This window comes from Pomacea canaliculata, linkage group LG1 (genome assembly GCF_003073045.1).
Source record: "Pomacea canaliculata isolate SZHN2017 linkage group LG1, ASM307304v1, whole genome shotgun sequence".
NCBI classification, from domain to species: Eukaryota; Metazoa; Mollusca; class Gastropoda; order Architaenioglossa; family Ampullariidae; genus Pomacea; species Pomacea canaliculata.
This window is the reverse complement of record NC_037590.1, coordinates 38,273,879-38,290,132: the sequence shown is the minus strand read 5'-3', so window position 1 is coordinate 38,290,132 and position 16,254 is coordinate 38,273,879. Positions and strand designations below refer to the sequence as shown.

Here is a 16,254-nt window from a genome sequence, read left to right as displayed (position 1 = left end):
TCTGATTGTATGCGGGCCTGAACTGTAATTTTATGGGAGTTTGGTTGCTGTAAATGTGCAATGATATTGTTGATAGTTGGGTGTTGTGTGTAGTTCCTTATAGAGCTATTTCTTCTAGGATAAATAAAGTTGTATTGTAATTAATACAGCAAGTCACAAACCCTAATTAACATAGCATGTCACCATCAATGTCAAAAAACAGTTGTTTACATCGATTGTAATCAACCATGAAGCATTAATAAAAAAATATCCTTTAAATCTTAAACAGTCTTTAAAAAAAATGAAGAAGGCACCATTGTGCAGCATTTTTATGTGCAAATTCTGTCAGCAAATATAACTTCAGAAGAGTTAAAGCATTCCAGCATGCAAGAACATGGGAACATAAAACATTCACTGCATATTTAAAAAGAATTTTTTTTTTTACAAAAAGGAATCATCTGCTTTTTAAAAGAGGGGCATAATCACTAAATACACAAGAATATACTTGCATGCAAAATTCACATTAGGTATTAAAGAGCACTCTTAGGAACACTACAGCACCACTATACTCACTCTGTGCCTTCTAAATAAAACGCTCTTTGTACACCCTTTGCAAGTTCAAATTTCTAGAAAGAACAGTTGTCTGCAAGAGGCAGTGTCATAAGCAAATGTGTCTACATAATAAATAGTGCAAGAGATTACTACATTGCTTTAATAACTCTCCATGTGAACAAAGGAACAGCATTATGCAGAAAAATGAAGCCTAAGGCACCATTATGCAAAACTGAATAAACAATGTAACAACCATATTTTACAAAAAATAAAATTAACACAGGAATGAGAAAATTTTGGTACTTAGGAAAATATAGTGTGCCTTAGTACTGCAAACCTAAGCAATATAACAGGAGATTCAAAATCAATGTACATCAGGAGTAAAGGGTACAGGAATTTTCAGACATCAAAGCAGCTGTTCCGTTAAATGCCCTCTCTTTTAACATACCCCTGTGTAATTCATAGGATGAGTTTGTAAATAATGAAGACATTCAGTTCAGAGATTCTTATAAGCACTGGGTGCTGTAACTTGTTATCTAAACAAATACATGGGAAATAATTTTGTACTCTTTTTATTGGTATTTCAGTTTTGATATGTTAGTATTTACATTAATATTTTCAGAGGTTTTGTTGCATACTTTGTTTAATCTTTGGGCAACACACAGGATTTCACATTTTCTTCTTGTCAATATTAATATTCATTTACTAGTTTGGGCATATTTTTTTTGCTGATTCTGATAACTTCTATCATATGAGATAAAACTCTGTCCCCATGTCAGCATGAAACGGCTGCTGAGCTCTTGAAACATAAGCAAGCACTAAGTTATCCTGGGAAAATAATTGCCATCTGGGAAAATAAAGGGAACTCAAGTCACATCAGTGTGCAGTCTAGAGTATCACTAAGTTTGCACAGCAAGGTTGCTCAACTCCAGGCTGAATTTTCATCTGTAACACAAAAAGGTATCTGCATGCATTAGGTACAGCTGTAAAAGCAAATAAAATTTTTTTTAACCAAATTGTTTAACTACTTCTTCATGATTACAGTTAAAGATTTCTGTACTATAGTCAGTCCTCAAGTCAAATCAATCCTGTACTTAGTGACAATTCTCTATACATCACATTCTTAGTAACTGTTCTCCATATTATCAACAAAACTAAAATCAAATTAAGAAATTTATTAGACATTTAAATTTACCTGCTTTCATTTTCATTTACAAGAAATCATTTAATGAAAACAACTAAAAAAATATAAGACTACTGTGCCCTAGCTAATGCATACAGTGTGATAGTTTTTTGTTTTTGGTTTTTTTTTTTTTTTTTACCTGTAAACAGAAACAGCAACCATATCAGCACCTGGAGGTTGCGCCTTCCGTCTTGCATGAGTTTCACAAAATAACTTGCCATCAACAACAAAGTATCCTGAAATTTCACAGAAACCGTTTAGCCAAAATGTAGTGAATACATTAGTACAATATGCTATAGTGTTGGGCAAGATAAAGCCTTATGCTGAGTAGGTTTCCCTCTTTAAAAGTTTGCATTATAGCTTCTCGAATCAAGAGTTCAATTTGGTGAAAGGAGATTATTTTACATGTATGGAATACACCCCTGAACAAATGCACATGCATCACAGATATTTGCACAATAACAAACAAACATGCAATCCCATATGTACTATCACTCATTTGCTTGCATGCATGCACACACGCTCAATCTTGTACTCTTCCCCACCCCCTCAGTCCTACCTTTTTGTTTGAGATTCATTCCACAGGATTCACATTTAAAGCAGCTCACATGATATGGAACACCATTAGCTTTAACAATGACACCACTGTTGAAAAAGCAAAAAGACTGAAAATATACAAATCTGTTGGCTGTTAGTTGAAACATAATTAATTTTACAGTATATATCCTACATTTACGTGGCCATTCCTTTATGGAAAGTATAAGATTAAGGAATGTTAAAATAAAAAAGTAGTGCTTCGGACAATGGTACACTGCTTTATTCATGACTTGTTTATAATAATCTGCAAAAACTAACATGCAACATTGCTTAACAAATAATCCTTTACAATATAATTTTTTATGTGTTTTGAGCACATCAAAACATCTTTTTTGCAAAGGCTGTCTTTGACAACAATTAATGACTTAAGTGTTATCACCCTAACAACCCGGTAATGCCGTTTTTTTTACATAATTTAAAGTAGATATGCAGAAAGGGATGATTATACATACGTTGCCAGCATGTCACAGCCTCCACATCTCATGGATTGCTGTTGAGGCTTCTGCTGTCCTGGAGGTTTAGCAGCAGGAGCACTAACTGATCTGAAACCTGGCAATGCTGCAATTAAGATAAAATACCATGAACTTTAAATATTGCCACCACTAAAAGATCATCAATAGAAATGCCATAAAATTTCTTCTTTACAATCTTGGATAAAGCTTACATATATATATATCACATAAATCTGAGAAAATTGTCAAATGATGACATAAGTAATTTACCCAAAGCTAAACTATTAAGTTCTGTAAAAAAAATAAACAAAAATAGTTTAAGTGTCTACACATAATATTACCAATATTTTTTTGATAGAAGGGGGAATGGTGTCCAAAAGTAAATCTTGTCATAGAGAAAGCTGTTTTCTACATAAGACTCTTAAATTAGTCAGAAGTAGTACAATATCCATGTTTTAGTACATGCATGTTTCGTGCAGTCATATCCGAGTTCAAACTCATATAAGTGAAGGATTAATAAGGTGGAGTGGAAACGAATCATGCCATGAGTAGTTGTGTTCTTGAAGGGATGCTACCTGGGGTTTTTTAGGAGTTCATGCAATTGAATTCGAAGCTATTCTATAATTTGAACTTTCTCTGTGATCTATATTTCACAATCAACATCTATCAAGTGCAATAGGTTTTCTGAAATTTTGAAAACAATTCTTCTTGTGATGATTAAGCATATCATGCAGATCTTATAATTTAATAAAACAGGAAAACCCAAAGAATTTCAAAAGACAAAACATTACACATCATGTAATTATATCAAACTATATCAAAGAACTACTGTTAACATTAAAGGTACTGTGAAGAGTATTTGTTACTCTAAAATAAAGCTTGTAAAAACATTTGAAACCAGCTCATTGCACTTATTTTAGTCTGTCCATGCACACTTTTCTTTCCTGTATCCCCCTCTGCTCCCTTCCCTCAGGTTAAAATTTATGTCCACAATAATTTGCATTCAAAATTATATGCAAACCATACCCAGATCAGGTAATTCAGTTTTCTGCACAAAAGCCAGACTTTCAACCCAAAAGCATTATACAGACATAGAAATATATTAACAAAGAAGAAAAATATTTTAGGCATTAGAACTGAATTTATAATTGGAGAGTAATTCTAGCATTAAAATAACAGCTGTCACATTGATTTTTGCTTTCATATAGAAGTGATTTATGAACAGAATCTTGAGAGGCAGTGGAACATTAGCAAAGACAATCTGAGAGCCATTCACTGCAAACTGACTTGTTTATACACTTGTGCATATAATATTGTAGGAAAATTAGCTGGCCTTCAGATAAAATAGCGTCAATTTTTTTTCTTTTTCAGAATACATTGTTAGTAGGTGAAGCACACAAAATCATGCATACACTCGTCATGTTCCTGCTTGTCCAACTCCTCCTGGATTCGTTTGAAGGAAGTGGACTGCAGGTCAGGATTAGTGTAGCCACGGTAATCTGGAGTTTCACCTTGACCGCTTTCATCATAGAGTGCACTCTGTGCTGGCTCCTCAGGCAGCTGCTGGAATGTTCCAGACACCCTTGTGCCGACAGGTGCATCATCCAAGTCTAGGCTAATAACAAAAATGAATTGTAAACAAAAATACTTTCATCACCTCAGCTAGTACAAACGAATAAGTTTAGAGGAAAATGACTTTGCAGAGGAAAATCATGTCGGTTTGTGACTACTTTAATAAGAATCTGATGAACATTTAAAGTGTGACTAAATCCAAGGAAATATAGATACAAGGACATACCCAGCCATTTCCTTCTGTATGCCAGCAGTCTGTGTTGAGTAAGTAGAAGCAATGTTGTCAGGAGAATAAAGACCAATGGGTGAATTGTACTGTGCATGAACCACATTTGGAACAGCAGATTTCTGCCCAAATGGCCTTGCTGACCGATTGTGACTGCTGCCAATCATGCATGGCTCCTTCAAAAGGAATGAATAGTGGAATAAATGAAAGTTGGAAGGTTAAAGCAACAAGGAATAATCAGACCAATGATTCAGTAACACTCAATTATAACCAGCCAATTAAGGACAAACTCACCACATGAATTTAAGGGGAAGGTACCTGCCATTACTATGCAGCAGGTGAAAGAGGTTCTGAACTTTGATAAAATGTTAGGTGTGTTTCCACAAAATATTTTTTTAAATAGTTATTAAGTCCTGACATTCCATTCAAACTCCTCAAAATAGCATGTGGTTTAAAAATAAAAACATTTCAAACATGGGCTACTGATAAATTTTGAAACATAATGATGAGAAAAATCACTGTTTTAAATTCTTTTACACGTACACACCCCCACCCCTGACTGTTGCAGTTGGTGATCAGTCTACGTATTAAAATACTTTTAACATGATTTCTGTGCAGCTTCTTCAATTATTCCGTCACCTTTCACACTGTATAAATCACATGCTTATCACACTGTGCTGTCATCCATCAACAAGGCTAAGAAATCAGTCAGGATTATTACACCTGTTTCCTCATTGCCTGAGGAGCTATTGGTGGTAAGATTACCTACCTAGATAATGCATCATACCTTCAATGCATAAAAATACTGGCTTCACTACACAGATGATGCCTTATAACTTGAGTGCAGCAAAATACTGAACTGACAGTGCATGTCTATGTAACAAACTTTTGAATAAATTGGCCCAATAGAGGTGACCAAAATAAAGAAATGACAGAAGTGGGGGGTATCTTAATCACCACCCATATCCCACACATGTTCACTCACTCACAAACATGCACACATATTTACACATTTACAAGCAGTCATAAAAATGTGGATATACAGTATACAAAATCTGCATCAATGCCTTCATTCATGTATGTCTTTAAGTTGATATGTCAGTCTATAAGAATACTAATGAACTTGACATAGCAAACAGTTTATCTGGGATGATTAACCTGTGGTGCATTGATGGCCAGAGATGTTTTCTGTACGGGTTGTATTTCCTCCCCAGTGGCAGTCTTTATGGTCTTAAGCTCTGCAGGCCTCAGTTCCGATAATGGTGTCACCTGTGGTTTCCAGATTTTCACAGCACCTCTGAAAGTCAGTCAAATGTGGATTATATCTCCAGTGTTCACTAAAAGTGGATTTACATCTAAGGTGTTTACTGAAAGTGGACTAGCATGAAAACAGTTCACCGTAAAGAAGCAACTAGTGTTTATTGAAAGTGGACTGATATCTGAAGTGTTCACAGCAGTTCTTTAATAATAATAATAAAAAAAATTCTCGGTTTCAGAGAAAATGGGATCAGAGGTAGAGGGAGAGAGGTACAGATAGGCAATGTTCACCACTGTTCTTAAAAAACAATTAAGTACCATAAGGAAAACACAAAGAGAAGGAAAGTGAATAATAAGAGATAGACATTTAGAATAATGATCAAGACACAGATAATTAGAAAAACGACAGATGAAAGACATTAAGACAAAGTGAGAAGGCTAACACATGGTGAATCACATTTGGCCCATTTCCAATCACAGCCTCCTAGACAAGAGCATGCGTGCTGGTGGCATATCCAGCTTTTCCCAATCCAATATCATGGTTGTATTTTGACCTTATTTATGGCAAGGAATGCTACATCTGTAGTCCACAATTTTCAGAGCCTTGTTTTTTTTAAACTGTGTCTTAGTTTACAAGGTTTATGTCTATGGTTTAGACAGTCTTGCCTCCATTTTAAAATAATAGAGAATGTATACTGATGCGCCCACATATGCCATAACTTTTGAAATCTACAGCCAAGAATTAATTCACCAATAAACCATGCACCTTGCATGGAGTAGTTTTATTACACATTATTATTAAAGCCTATTCAACAAAACCAGAAATTTACAGCTGGATAAAAAATAGGCATCCTCTTGGTCTTTCTAAATTGTCTCTTTCAATTATCTGAGATTGCTACCAACATCAAAATTAATCTTGAAATATCAGGCGCCATATGGTAACAGACTGACCTTTGCACCAAAAAGTCAATTTCACAGCCTGAGCGAACGATCTCCTGTTTAGCATGCTCGTGGGTCAGCTGGTCAGATGGCACCCCGTTGATGGTTAGGATGGCATCTCCTGCTTTCAACCCGCACTGTTCGGAAACGCTGTTAGGTTGTACCTGTCAAAGGATAGTAGGTCAGCCACCAGTCACTTAAATCTCCAATTAAAGAAAAAAAGGACAATAATGAAATGGTGATTCTTTATTTTCACCTGGTAATATTTATGGTTAATAAAAAGATGTAGGCAGTTATGTAACTTTTCAGTTGTAGAGGATCGATATGCTTGAGATGTTGCTCGTCTTGGGGCCAGCGTTTTTGTGAGAGGTGCTAATGGTGAATGGGTTGGTTGGTTTATTAGGAAAGTGCTTGTGGTAATTTCGCACACGATGATGGAGGGAGGGGGAGAAACCTGAGAAAATACTGATATACAGAGAATGTCCCGCGATGAGGGTCTCTATAGCTGAGTCATGGTGACAATCAGCGAGTGTCTTAACCATTGATGCGTCGGACAATGGAACGAAACAACCCGAAGCGAGAATTTAACGATGTCATCCGTTGAGACGATCATTCGCTTATTTGCTGGGAGAAACGTTGTATTTAGAGAAGTGACCAATCACATGGCGGAAATGACCTGCTGACTCCTGCGCATGCGGACTGTGTGGGGTGAATGGCCATCTCGGACATCGTGACACCGGTATCTGCTTTGTCAACCAGTCTGACACCCCACCAGGACGGAAATCTTTTTGAAGTTAGCTGGGATTCTTTCTGTTGATTCCCCAAATCGTTGAAGCAAACACATTCGAGGAATGCGCAGTCGTCCTGTCATCTTTACCCAACTTTTCAACTCTCTCTCTCACACACACCTGACGTTTATTCTAGATTGGCTGGGAGGTACAAAATAACGCTCCTGCAGGAACTTTGAACGGCTGAAATTTAACGACTGCCAAGTCTCCGTTAAGATGACTTTGCCGTTAGCTCCTGTTTGACTGGAGAAGTGCCAAGGAGACAGGCGAAAATCTTGAGAAACGCCAGCCACTGCATGAACTGTACACACTACTGGCCTCAGGACAAACGACGGCTACAATCGTTGGCAGAAAAAACGAATGTATCTCCTGAGAAACTATTTACGATATATTTGTACAGAAAAATATGTTGTACTTAATGTGTGTTTGGTATGCCGCATGCCACGACTAAAATGTTTCATTGCGTCTTGTATCTTATAAGTCATCATGGAATCAAACAAGCGGAAGCGAGAAATTTTCAAAAACACTCGCAAAATGAAAATGGGACATCCTAGTTGTGCAAAAACATAATTACAGAACCCAAGTGATGAGGGGGTATTTGTGGCTGAAAAAAATGTTTTCCTCGACTGTCTGCATTTATATGTGGTGAGCGAAAAATGTGGAGAAAAACTGCAGATGAATGGACTAAGAACTATAAAGACTGTGCAGTTTTTTTGGTGGTGTTTTTTTTAGAGGATTTTTTTTTCACGCAGGAATCGAAACTCAAGACAACGCCCAGACGAGTCTTGTCGCGTTTCCGGACCGCGGATGGCTAAGCGATTACTGTCGTGCTAACGAGGCTGGGTGAGCTGGGTCGCACACGTACATTTGCACTGAAGCATTCGCTGCTCTGTAGATGGCTTAGTTCAGCAAAATATTGGTGTTGTCTAACATCAAAATTAGCCCTGGTTTTTACCGCGTCACGTGTCATAAACTGTCGGCAGAAAGTGTGACCAGCATTGTCAGTTGGACCATCTCGTATTGTCAAATGTGAACATATCTGGCAAAAGTATGTTAATAGGTCATGTCAAATTTGACTATAATCCCATATTCGTGTGTGTGTGTGGTTAGTCGTTAGGAAGACCATCTATCTCATCTATGATGACACTGACTGCTGTTGTCACCGGCATTGTCCGGTAAAGGCCTGAGCTGGGGCCGCAGTTATGAAGCAAGAGTAAGTCGTTTACCCAGGCCAGAAATAGGGAACTCAAGAAAAACCCTTTTATTTTCGTAATAACAATGCGATCCCAGGCCTGTGGACATTACTTCATGTTTCTTTAGGCCTGACGAGAGGTATGGGTGGTGTACCCGGGCCAGCAGCTGTGGTTGTGTCCCGGCCTTGGTCAATTAATTAGTTTTTTTACTTCTTTTAAACAAAAGTGAAAAGAAAATAATTAACGAGGAAAAAAATCTAGAATCCAAATAACGCTATAAAATGTAGACTTCACAACTATTAGAGTTATTGATACCTCGAATATTTGTACCCACGCTGGTGTTTGGCGGTCCTGTGTTTCTTTATATCAGGGCATTTGTTACCAGTTTATAATTTCATATGTAAAGCACCATCTGCGGGGTCTGGACACCGATTATAACTTTTGGAAACAAGTCGCTTGTCACTGAGGTCCCATTCTTCCCCAGGGCAACGATAAAATTGCCTTCGCTTCAAAAACTACAGCCGCTGGGCTCCGTGGTTCCTCCTGGTTCTGTGGGATAACCATCACCGTGTAAAGAAGACAGAGTGACCATGTAACCCCAGGTTGTCGTTGAGTAGCGTTTCTGGGTGGTCACGATACACATTCCCCCAGACAACGACACATAGAAAAGGACACATTTCCCGTCTGCTGACACCCGTGCCCCTGTTTTCCGTTGCTGTAAAGGGCTGTGGCCACCTGGCTGCCAGCGATAAAACGTAGTCACAAAGAAATGCCTGTGTGGAGCACAGTCTGCTTTCAGCATTCCGCTAGTGTATCGTGTTGACATGCAGACGCTCTCACCACGGATGTGTTCGTGCTCTCGCGTTCATCCGACAACACGTGACTTCAGTCTAAACCCAACTCCACAACACGCCGCAGTGACCAAAATAATATGTATAAGCAGCTAGGTGGACTTCCAGACTGTAACAACCTCAGATAAACCGCAAAGACTGAAATTCTAGTCACTGAGCACGAAAAGCTTACTCTCTTTCTGTTCTTTTAGTAATATATTACAATGCATCATAGTTAACCTTTGACATTTTACAGGTTGACAATTGCCGTCGCAGCCACAGCACTTATTTCTTCTGACAAGCGGAACCCTAACCCTAACCCCGGACCGCATAAATATCCGTGATCAGATCTTACAGCTGAAAGCTTAACTCAAGCTTGGTCACCTAACCATGCCCTTTACTTCCGTTGACCGTTCAGCACGTGCCTCTAATAACAAAGGTCACATTGCATTGTCTCGCCATGGATGTGTATAAGTGGACTGCTGTCTGTCTGACAGGACCAACGTTTAGCCTCTTGTAAAGTTCTCCGCTGTTAGTCTCGGCGAGCCTAAGAAAAGAAAGGTGAATAAACCGGAAGCTTTGTCGTCTAATGCCTCGTTTTAGCAGTTAACTGGAAAAAAAATCGTCTGTTAGAAGTCCAGTAATACAAGTTCGTGGTCTCGAGAACTGCTCCAAGCAGGTCTGTGCACCGCACATCGCTTTGGCAACTAAATTTACACATCCAGCAGGAACTAACTTAGACAACCCGTTTCGTCCCACGAGTATTCATGACTGTTTGCCAGGTGCTCGGGAAAAGGGCTCCGAATTGGCAAGGGACCCCAAAAAAGATGCCGCTGGTTCAACCTTTGTGTGACTGTCACACGAAGCTCAAGTATGAATTAAAGGTCTCTATTCAACACTCTTTTCTTATAGGACAACACGTTCCCATGAGTCATCACACCATCCGTCTCTACACGACCAATCCTCAGGAAAGTGCAATGTCAAAATGGCCCATTGTGACTGCAGATGATATATAAACGTTTATGTCTATTAAATCATCTGTGTCTCTCTTAATGGACTTACTTTGAGTAGAGTAATTTAAGTTATGATACCGGCAGGAAAACCTCACTGCGATGTTGATTTCCACACAAACAAACTAGAGCTTGTTTTCTCTGCAAGTGAACCTTAGCAAAGAAGAGATTATTGATAGTTAAATGCATTCGGGAGGGCGCAAAGGTGAGAGAGAGCGGACGGCACATAGATGTATACACAGATCACACATACACAGCCAGGTTGTCTCTCTCTCTCACACACACCGAGTAGAAGGTAAAAACTGGTGTTGTCCTAAAGTGCCTGGTCGACAAGTAGACTGTGCAGGTCTATTGATCGCTGAACATGTATAGGGTCAAGTCAATAGCAGCACTGTCAACACGAAGCACAGATATTTATGATGCTTTACGGTGGAAAACTCACGCGCCACACCGAGCAGACCGACAGGCTGACGCAAACACGGTTAAAAAAAGAATGCAGGCACTGTTGACTTCTTTGTACCTCTGCCTGATGTGCCTGGACGAGTGTTGTTATTTCGCGATACAAACCAGCAGACAACACGTCTAGGTGCCTGGAGTGATGCTGCACGTGTGTCAGTTAGACATCCGAGAGATAGGAGCATCTGCGCTCCACTTTACCAACTTTAAACTCTCTCTGGCTATGCACGTGAGAGCAAATATGGATTTTGTGCTAATTACACTCAATTCAATTTCTCTCACAGACCTATCCGATATATTTGTAGTTGCTGGAGAAAACCGTAAAATATCGCTACCACGGTGATAATAGTTGTGCACTCAAACTCCGTTACAGTTGTTTTGAGTGATGCATCACCATCGTGCGTACCTTGCATTGTCGAGCGCAAGCTTCTCGAGACAGTCCTGGAACATCAACCCGCCGTCCCTATCAACGCATCACGTGACACGAGCGAAGACACGGCAAACAACGACGGCATCCAAGCGAAAGAAAACACAATGATAGCAAAGTCTACTCGGTAACCCCGCGAAAAGGCACACTCAGCAGGAAGTGGATGAATGTCTCGATGAAATAACTGAAAAATAGAACTCCTTCCTACCGCAGACACAAGGACCTTGTTGTCGCAGCTCTGTCAAGGATGTTGACAACTCGTCCTCGGCGGGCCAGCCGACATGAAATGTCAGTCGTGAAGACGATGCTAATTTCTTTCAGTCGCTAAGACATTTCTCTCCCGGTCATTGTTAAAACAGTTTCGGATAACGATGAATTCAGGTTCATCCAGAGAGAGATTAGCAGCATAAAGGAGATCCATTGGATTGGTTTTCCTGGAAGATCCCTATCCCCCTTTTTTGGTGGGAGACAATTTGCAGTTTGCAAATGAACTATCTCCAAGGAATCCATTAAACGTTTACTACTTGCTTTTTTAATTTTTATATATTTTTGTAATACAATTAATACGTTATAGTTTAATAAGCTGCGATGAATTTTTTTATTAACAAGGATGATAAAAACACTGTGCTACTTCACATCATTTATACCCTGTCACTTCTTACCCTTTTCATCATTTACCCTATATACCCCATGTCCCCCAACCCCACAGTGCGATATCCCCTTTTGGTGGCAGCGTTTCTTAACATCAACGAAAAAAATGTGTGGGTCGACTTGCCGTCTTAACCTTCACAAATTTCCGAAAAACAGAAAATAAAACTGATTTTAGTTCAGTTTTGACTGACGTTCAACAGACATTCATACTATCTCTTCCTCCACGTTTATATCCATACACTCACACATGCCCTCGCCCTCTTTCGTCCGCCTACGATACCGTCTAGCAGCGATCATATTCGCGGGATATACCGACATAGACTTCCCCCACCCACGGTAGAAAAACAGACCTCGGCTTTCTTTGATAGGCAAAGTCTGGCGTCATGGTCAAGTGGTGACTCATCATGTTTTGCACAGGCCCACTTTTTGACAACCGCCTCGGAGGATAAAAAGGGCGTTCCTCCTGTCGCGGCCACCACTGCCACACCCTGTTCGAGCTTTCCTGTGGTCGTGTGCATTATATATGACCGCTCACGTGCACACCCGTTCACCTCCTCAAACTGTCACACCGCCATACATCTTGGGGGCGCTGCTAATTGCTAGTCTAAACGGCTTCCTCATATTTCAAAATCTAAAGACTTTTTTCATGTTAATAAAAAGTGGTTCGGTCATGTACAGGCGTGTAATGTATTTAGGGTTTGGCAGTGCATGGGTCATCGCTCCTGTTCACGGCGAGTTATAAAAGACCCCCTGTTGTAGCGCTTTGTGCAAGATATGTCAAAGAGCTGAACACGTTGTCGAATATGTCACTATATTTGGCAAATGTTTTCATGACAGTTATATAAACATAATCCCTTGTTTGTATCCTGTTAAAAAGGCCCTTATTCGACGAGAAGAGTTTGCCAAAAGCGTACAGAGGGTGTTGTGAACTTCTGCTAACAATAGGTCAAACGTTTGACATAAAGTAATTTTATCTAGTTTGTTTTATCAAAATAAAATATCAGTAAGTCATGAGAAGAGCTGTCACTAATATCATGAGCTCTTTTTGGCATACACAGTCCTTGCCAAGCTCTCAAATCCAAACCCCTCTCCTCTCCTTATACACAAAGAGGCGAGGGATTGGTGTTTACGCCAAGCCAGCGAAAAAGGTTATACCACAGCAAAGCAGCCAGCCTTGAATGCAGAGACAGAACAGCGTGCCCGAGACGAGATCTGAACCCAGGGCAGCCAATCCTCACTGTACCGGTGACCGTTGCGCCACAGGACCTCCCCAAAGGAGAGGAAAGGAAAGGAAAAGAAAGTAGAAATAATCTGTTACGTGTATAGTTTACTTTCTGATAAGATATGAAATATTTCAAATGTTTTGGTGAAAAGCTGACCTCTTTATTCTGTAAACCAAATCTTGCAGTCATGTCAGCGAAGGGCGATGCATCATTCATTATATCCCGGGCTTAGGTTTACCTCTGGAAATGCAAGGTCTAAAAGGTTTAGCCAGCGTAGTATCTCTACTACTTTCCAGTTGACTCTCACACGCGACACGCGCACCTTGTCACAAGGTATTCGGCTCCATCTCTCATCGGCGCTTAGGATGATGATGCTTGTGATTGACCTAGGTACAACACAACAACTATTCGTCTTGCTTTATTAAAGCCACACCAAAATGAAGACAAGAATAGCTGCTTTTTCGTTCAATGAATTAGCCATGCTACAACCTTCGGTAACCTCCAGGAGATATGCTATTGGTCCTCCCCAGTCTGATGTCCACAATGGTGATCTTCGTGAAGAACCTACGCGTTTCGTAGTGAAAGTGCGATAGAAATAAATTGTTCACAAACATGTGTCCTTACATTACTTCAGAATATTTTGCAGACTAATAAGGACTATTCAATGATATTACAGACATCTAGTTGATAACTGTACTTTCTGCTATATGTGTATAAATATGTTTATATTAGATACTGTCATGGTTGTAACCTTGTGATGGAGAGAGCGCGAACCCGCGACATCTCTGAGAATAACTTACAGCCTGACACGCAAAAGCTGTTTGCACTTATCTACAGTCTGGAGTGGCAGAAGGTTGTAGCAAGATATACATCAAGCATCACACTACACCGTAAACATCCAAATCGCTTTCTTCCTCTTGGCACGCGCGCTCGCAGCTGACATCCGTCATGCTGAAGCGTCAGTGTAGTGCGATCTCGGCTCGTCACCCTTCACCTTCCACCTTTCGCCTTACCTCGAGGGTGAATTCAGATCGAATAGTCACATATACGATATACGGCGATCCATTACCGTGCAATATTCACGTCGTTAAAAATCAAACGCTCTGAATGGGGTGTATGCGCTGACAGTAGTTGAAAATACACTTGACGATTACCGGTACGTCTGTGAGTTAAAGGTCCAGTGTAGAGTATATTTTTTCCCTCTAATGACTGAGAAAACCTCCGTGTGTGATGCTATTTCCTCAAACCAGCGAGGAAACCCCCATTCCGCTCTAAGGTTCCACCTTCAAATTTTCACCAGGTACAGAAAGATTTAAAACTAATGACGTCACGTTTGACATGCCTAATTAACATGCGACCCCAGTTCTCCCTTTGGTTGAAGCCATGACAACGTAAACATATCAATGTATCCTCTCTCAAAGCATGATGATGTTTGAACGTGTTTATCTCGATAACCGAAAAGGAATAGTATTATGTACTGAGCAAGTCGTTAGAAAAAAAAATATATAAACCCTACTAGGCCTTTAAGCCATTCCGTCTCTACCAGTCGGCTGCTCGTACGGGGACTGCTTGTTCAGCTTGCCTTTTTATATATATTTTTGGACGACAGCCTGGAAAAACGGCGCAGACCTTATATAGCGAGGCTTATCGTGTATCAGGTTATGCCATGTCAACCTCGTTCATACAGCTTGGCAAAGCCACATCCCTGCCAGGTGTGATGAGTGGCATAAACGCACATCCAGGTATCAGCCCGCTGTCCAGTCAGCTCAAAATTACAGGTACTTAATGCGCTAGTCGGCTGCATTCCCTTCCCGCAACAAGGGCCAGCCCAAGGCAAGCACAGCGAAGAGTGGATGGGTTAGTGGAAGGGAGGGGAGATCAACGAAAGGGGTGCAACGTCGAGGAATGGCATCCCGTGGCGGCGGCAGGCGCCCAGGTAACTCGTGGCCCGCACAGCCGTTACTATGAGGACCTGCCCGCAGTGAGCGAACTGAGCGCGAACCCCACAAAGCTCGCCGGACGCAGAATACAAGCTGGGGGTGAACCGGCTCACATTTTTGTGATATGATGCTACTATTGGACAGGGTACTTTAATCAAAAGTAGATAATTCCTACGGAGTGAGGCCAGGTGTGTAGTCCTCTTCTTTTATCTATCCGAGGGAGGAAGGGAATGTGTGGATATGCCATAGAAAATGGCTTCGCGCTGTCTGAACTTTGAAAGCGATCAACACAAGAGTTAGGAGCAGGGTTGCACTGCACTAAAGGTCACGTATTTATGAATCGAAAGTATTCACGGCTGCAGCTTGAAAAAACTTGACTGGGGTAGGGGGGATATGAACAGACACTAAACTGGCACACGAAGACTAAAGGAAGGTTTACTCACCACCTGAACGGATAAAGGTGTACTGAAATCCACCCCTCCCTGAAGACGAAACCCCCATGGGGTAGCTGAGTCTGGCCTTCGGAGCTGGATGGTGAATTTTTCAGCCTGGTATTCCACGTTGCTCATCTTGGTGTTGTAACAAGTCCTGCGCTCATTAAATTCACTTCGGGAGCTTTCCGCAAGTGTCGTCTGCTAAGCCCTCTTGACCAGCTAGGGAGGGTAAGGCCTACGATAACGACACGCCTGCGAAGGCAGCCGACATTCGTGCAAGTCCGTAACTCCCCGCCTGGCTGTCGGCTTGCGTGTTTTGCGCACGACACTCTTCAAGGGCTATGACGTCAGGCAGCGGGAAATTCTTGGTGCTGCGGGGGAGGAGGAGGCAAAACGGCGAATTTATCACCGGAACTGCGGTGTTGTCTGCCTCAAAATGCAAGGTTCACACATGGCATCGCTTATTATCAGACGACTCGCATTGTAGTCTGGCAAACGCTTTCTGATTGCTAACACAATGCGACCTCTCCAGGCCTGCGCTAACC

The 16,254-nt window shown here is 40.8% G+C and overlaps 1 protein-coding gene across 2 annotated transcripts; it reads right to left on the bottom strand.

Moving 5' to 3' along the window:
* Positions 1-292: 292 nt before the first annotated feature.
* Positions 293-16,047, bottom strand: LOC112576249 (PDZ and LIM domain protein 3-like). Of its 2 annotated transcripts, none has more exons than XM_025258599.1 (9): positions 15,719-16,047; positions 6,770-6,921; positions 5,720-5,858; positions 4,562-4,737; positions 4,176-4,378; positions 2,764-2,869; positions 2,274-2,359; positions 1,854-1,950; positions 293-1,476 (listed from the first exon to the last, which is right to left on the bottom strand). In XM_025258599.1, exons 1-9 carry the CDS (start codon positions 15,842-15,844, stop codon positions 1,473-1,475), a joined length of 1,089 nt encoding a protein of 362 aa, XP_025114384.1. In that variant the 5' UTR covers positions 15,845-16,047; the 3' UTR covers positions 293-1,472. The 2 variants fall into 2 exon arrangements, with proteins under 2 accessions (XP_025114384.1, XP_025114462.1); XM_025258677.1 differs by having other exon boundaries at positions 4,275-4,378; positions 15,719-16,043.
* Between the last annotated feature and the right edge of the window lie 207 nt (positions 16,048-16,254).

Coding starts and splice junctions, on each gene's coding strand:
- LOC112576249 (XM_025258599.1), bottom strand. CDS start 15,844: ATGAGCAACGTGGAATACCAGGCTGAAAAATTCACCATCCAGCTCCGA. Junction 4,738..5,719: donor TGGCCATCAATGCACCACAG/GTTAATCATCCC, acceptor TTCCTTTTGAAG/GAGCCATGCATGATTGGCAG. Junction 2,870..4,175: donor CAAGCAGGAACATGACGAGT/GTATGCATGATT, acceptor TCTTAATTGCAG/CATTGCCAGGTTTCAGATCA.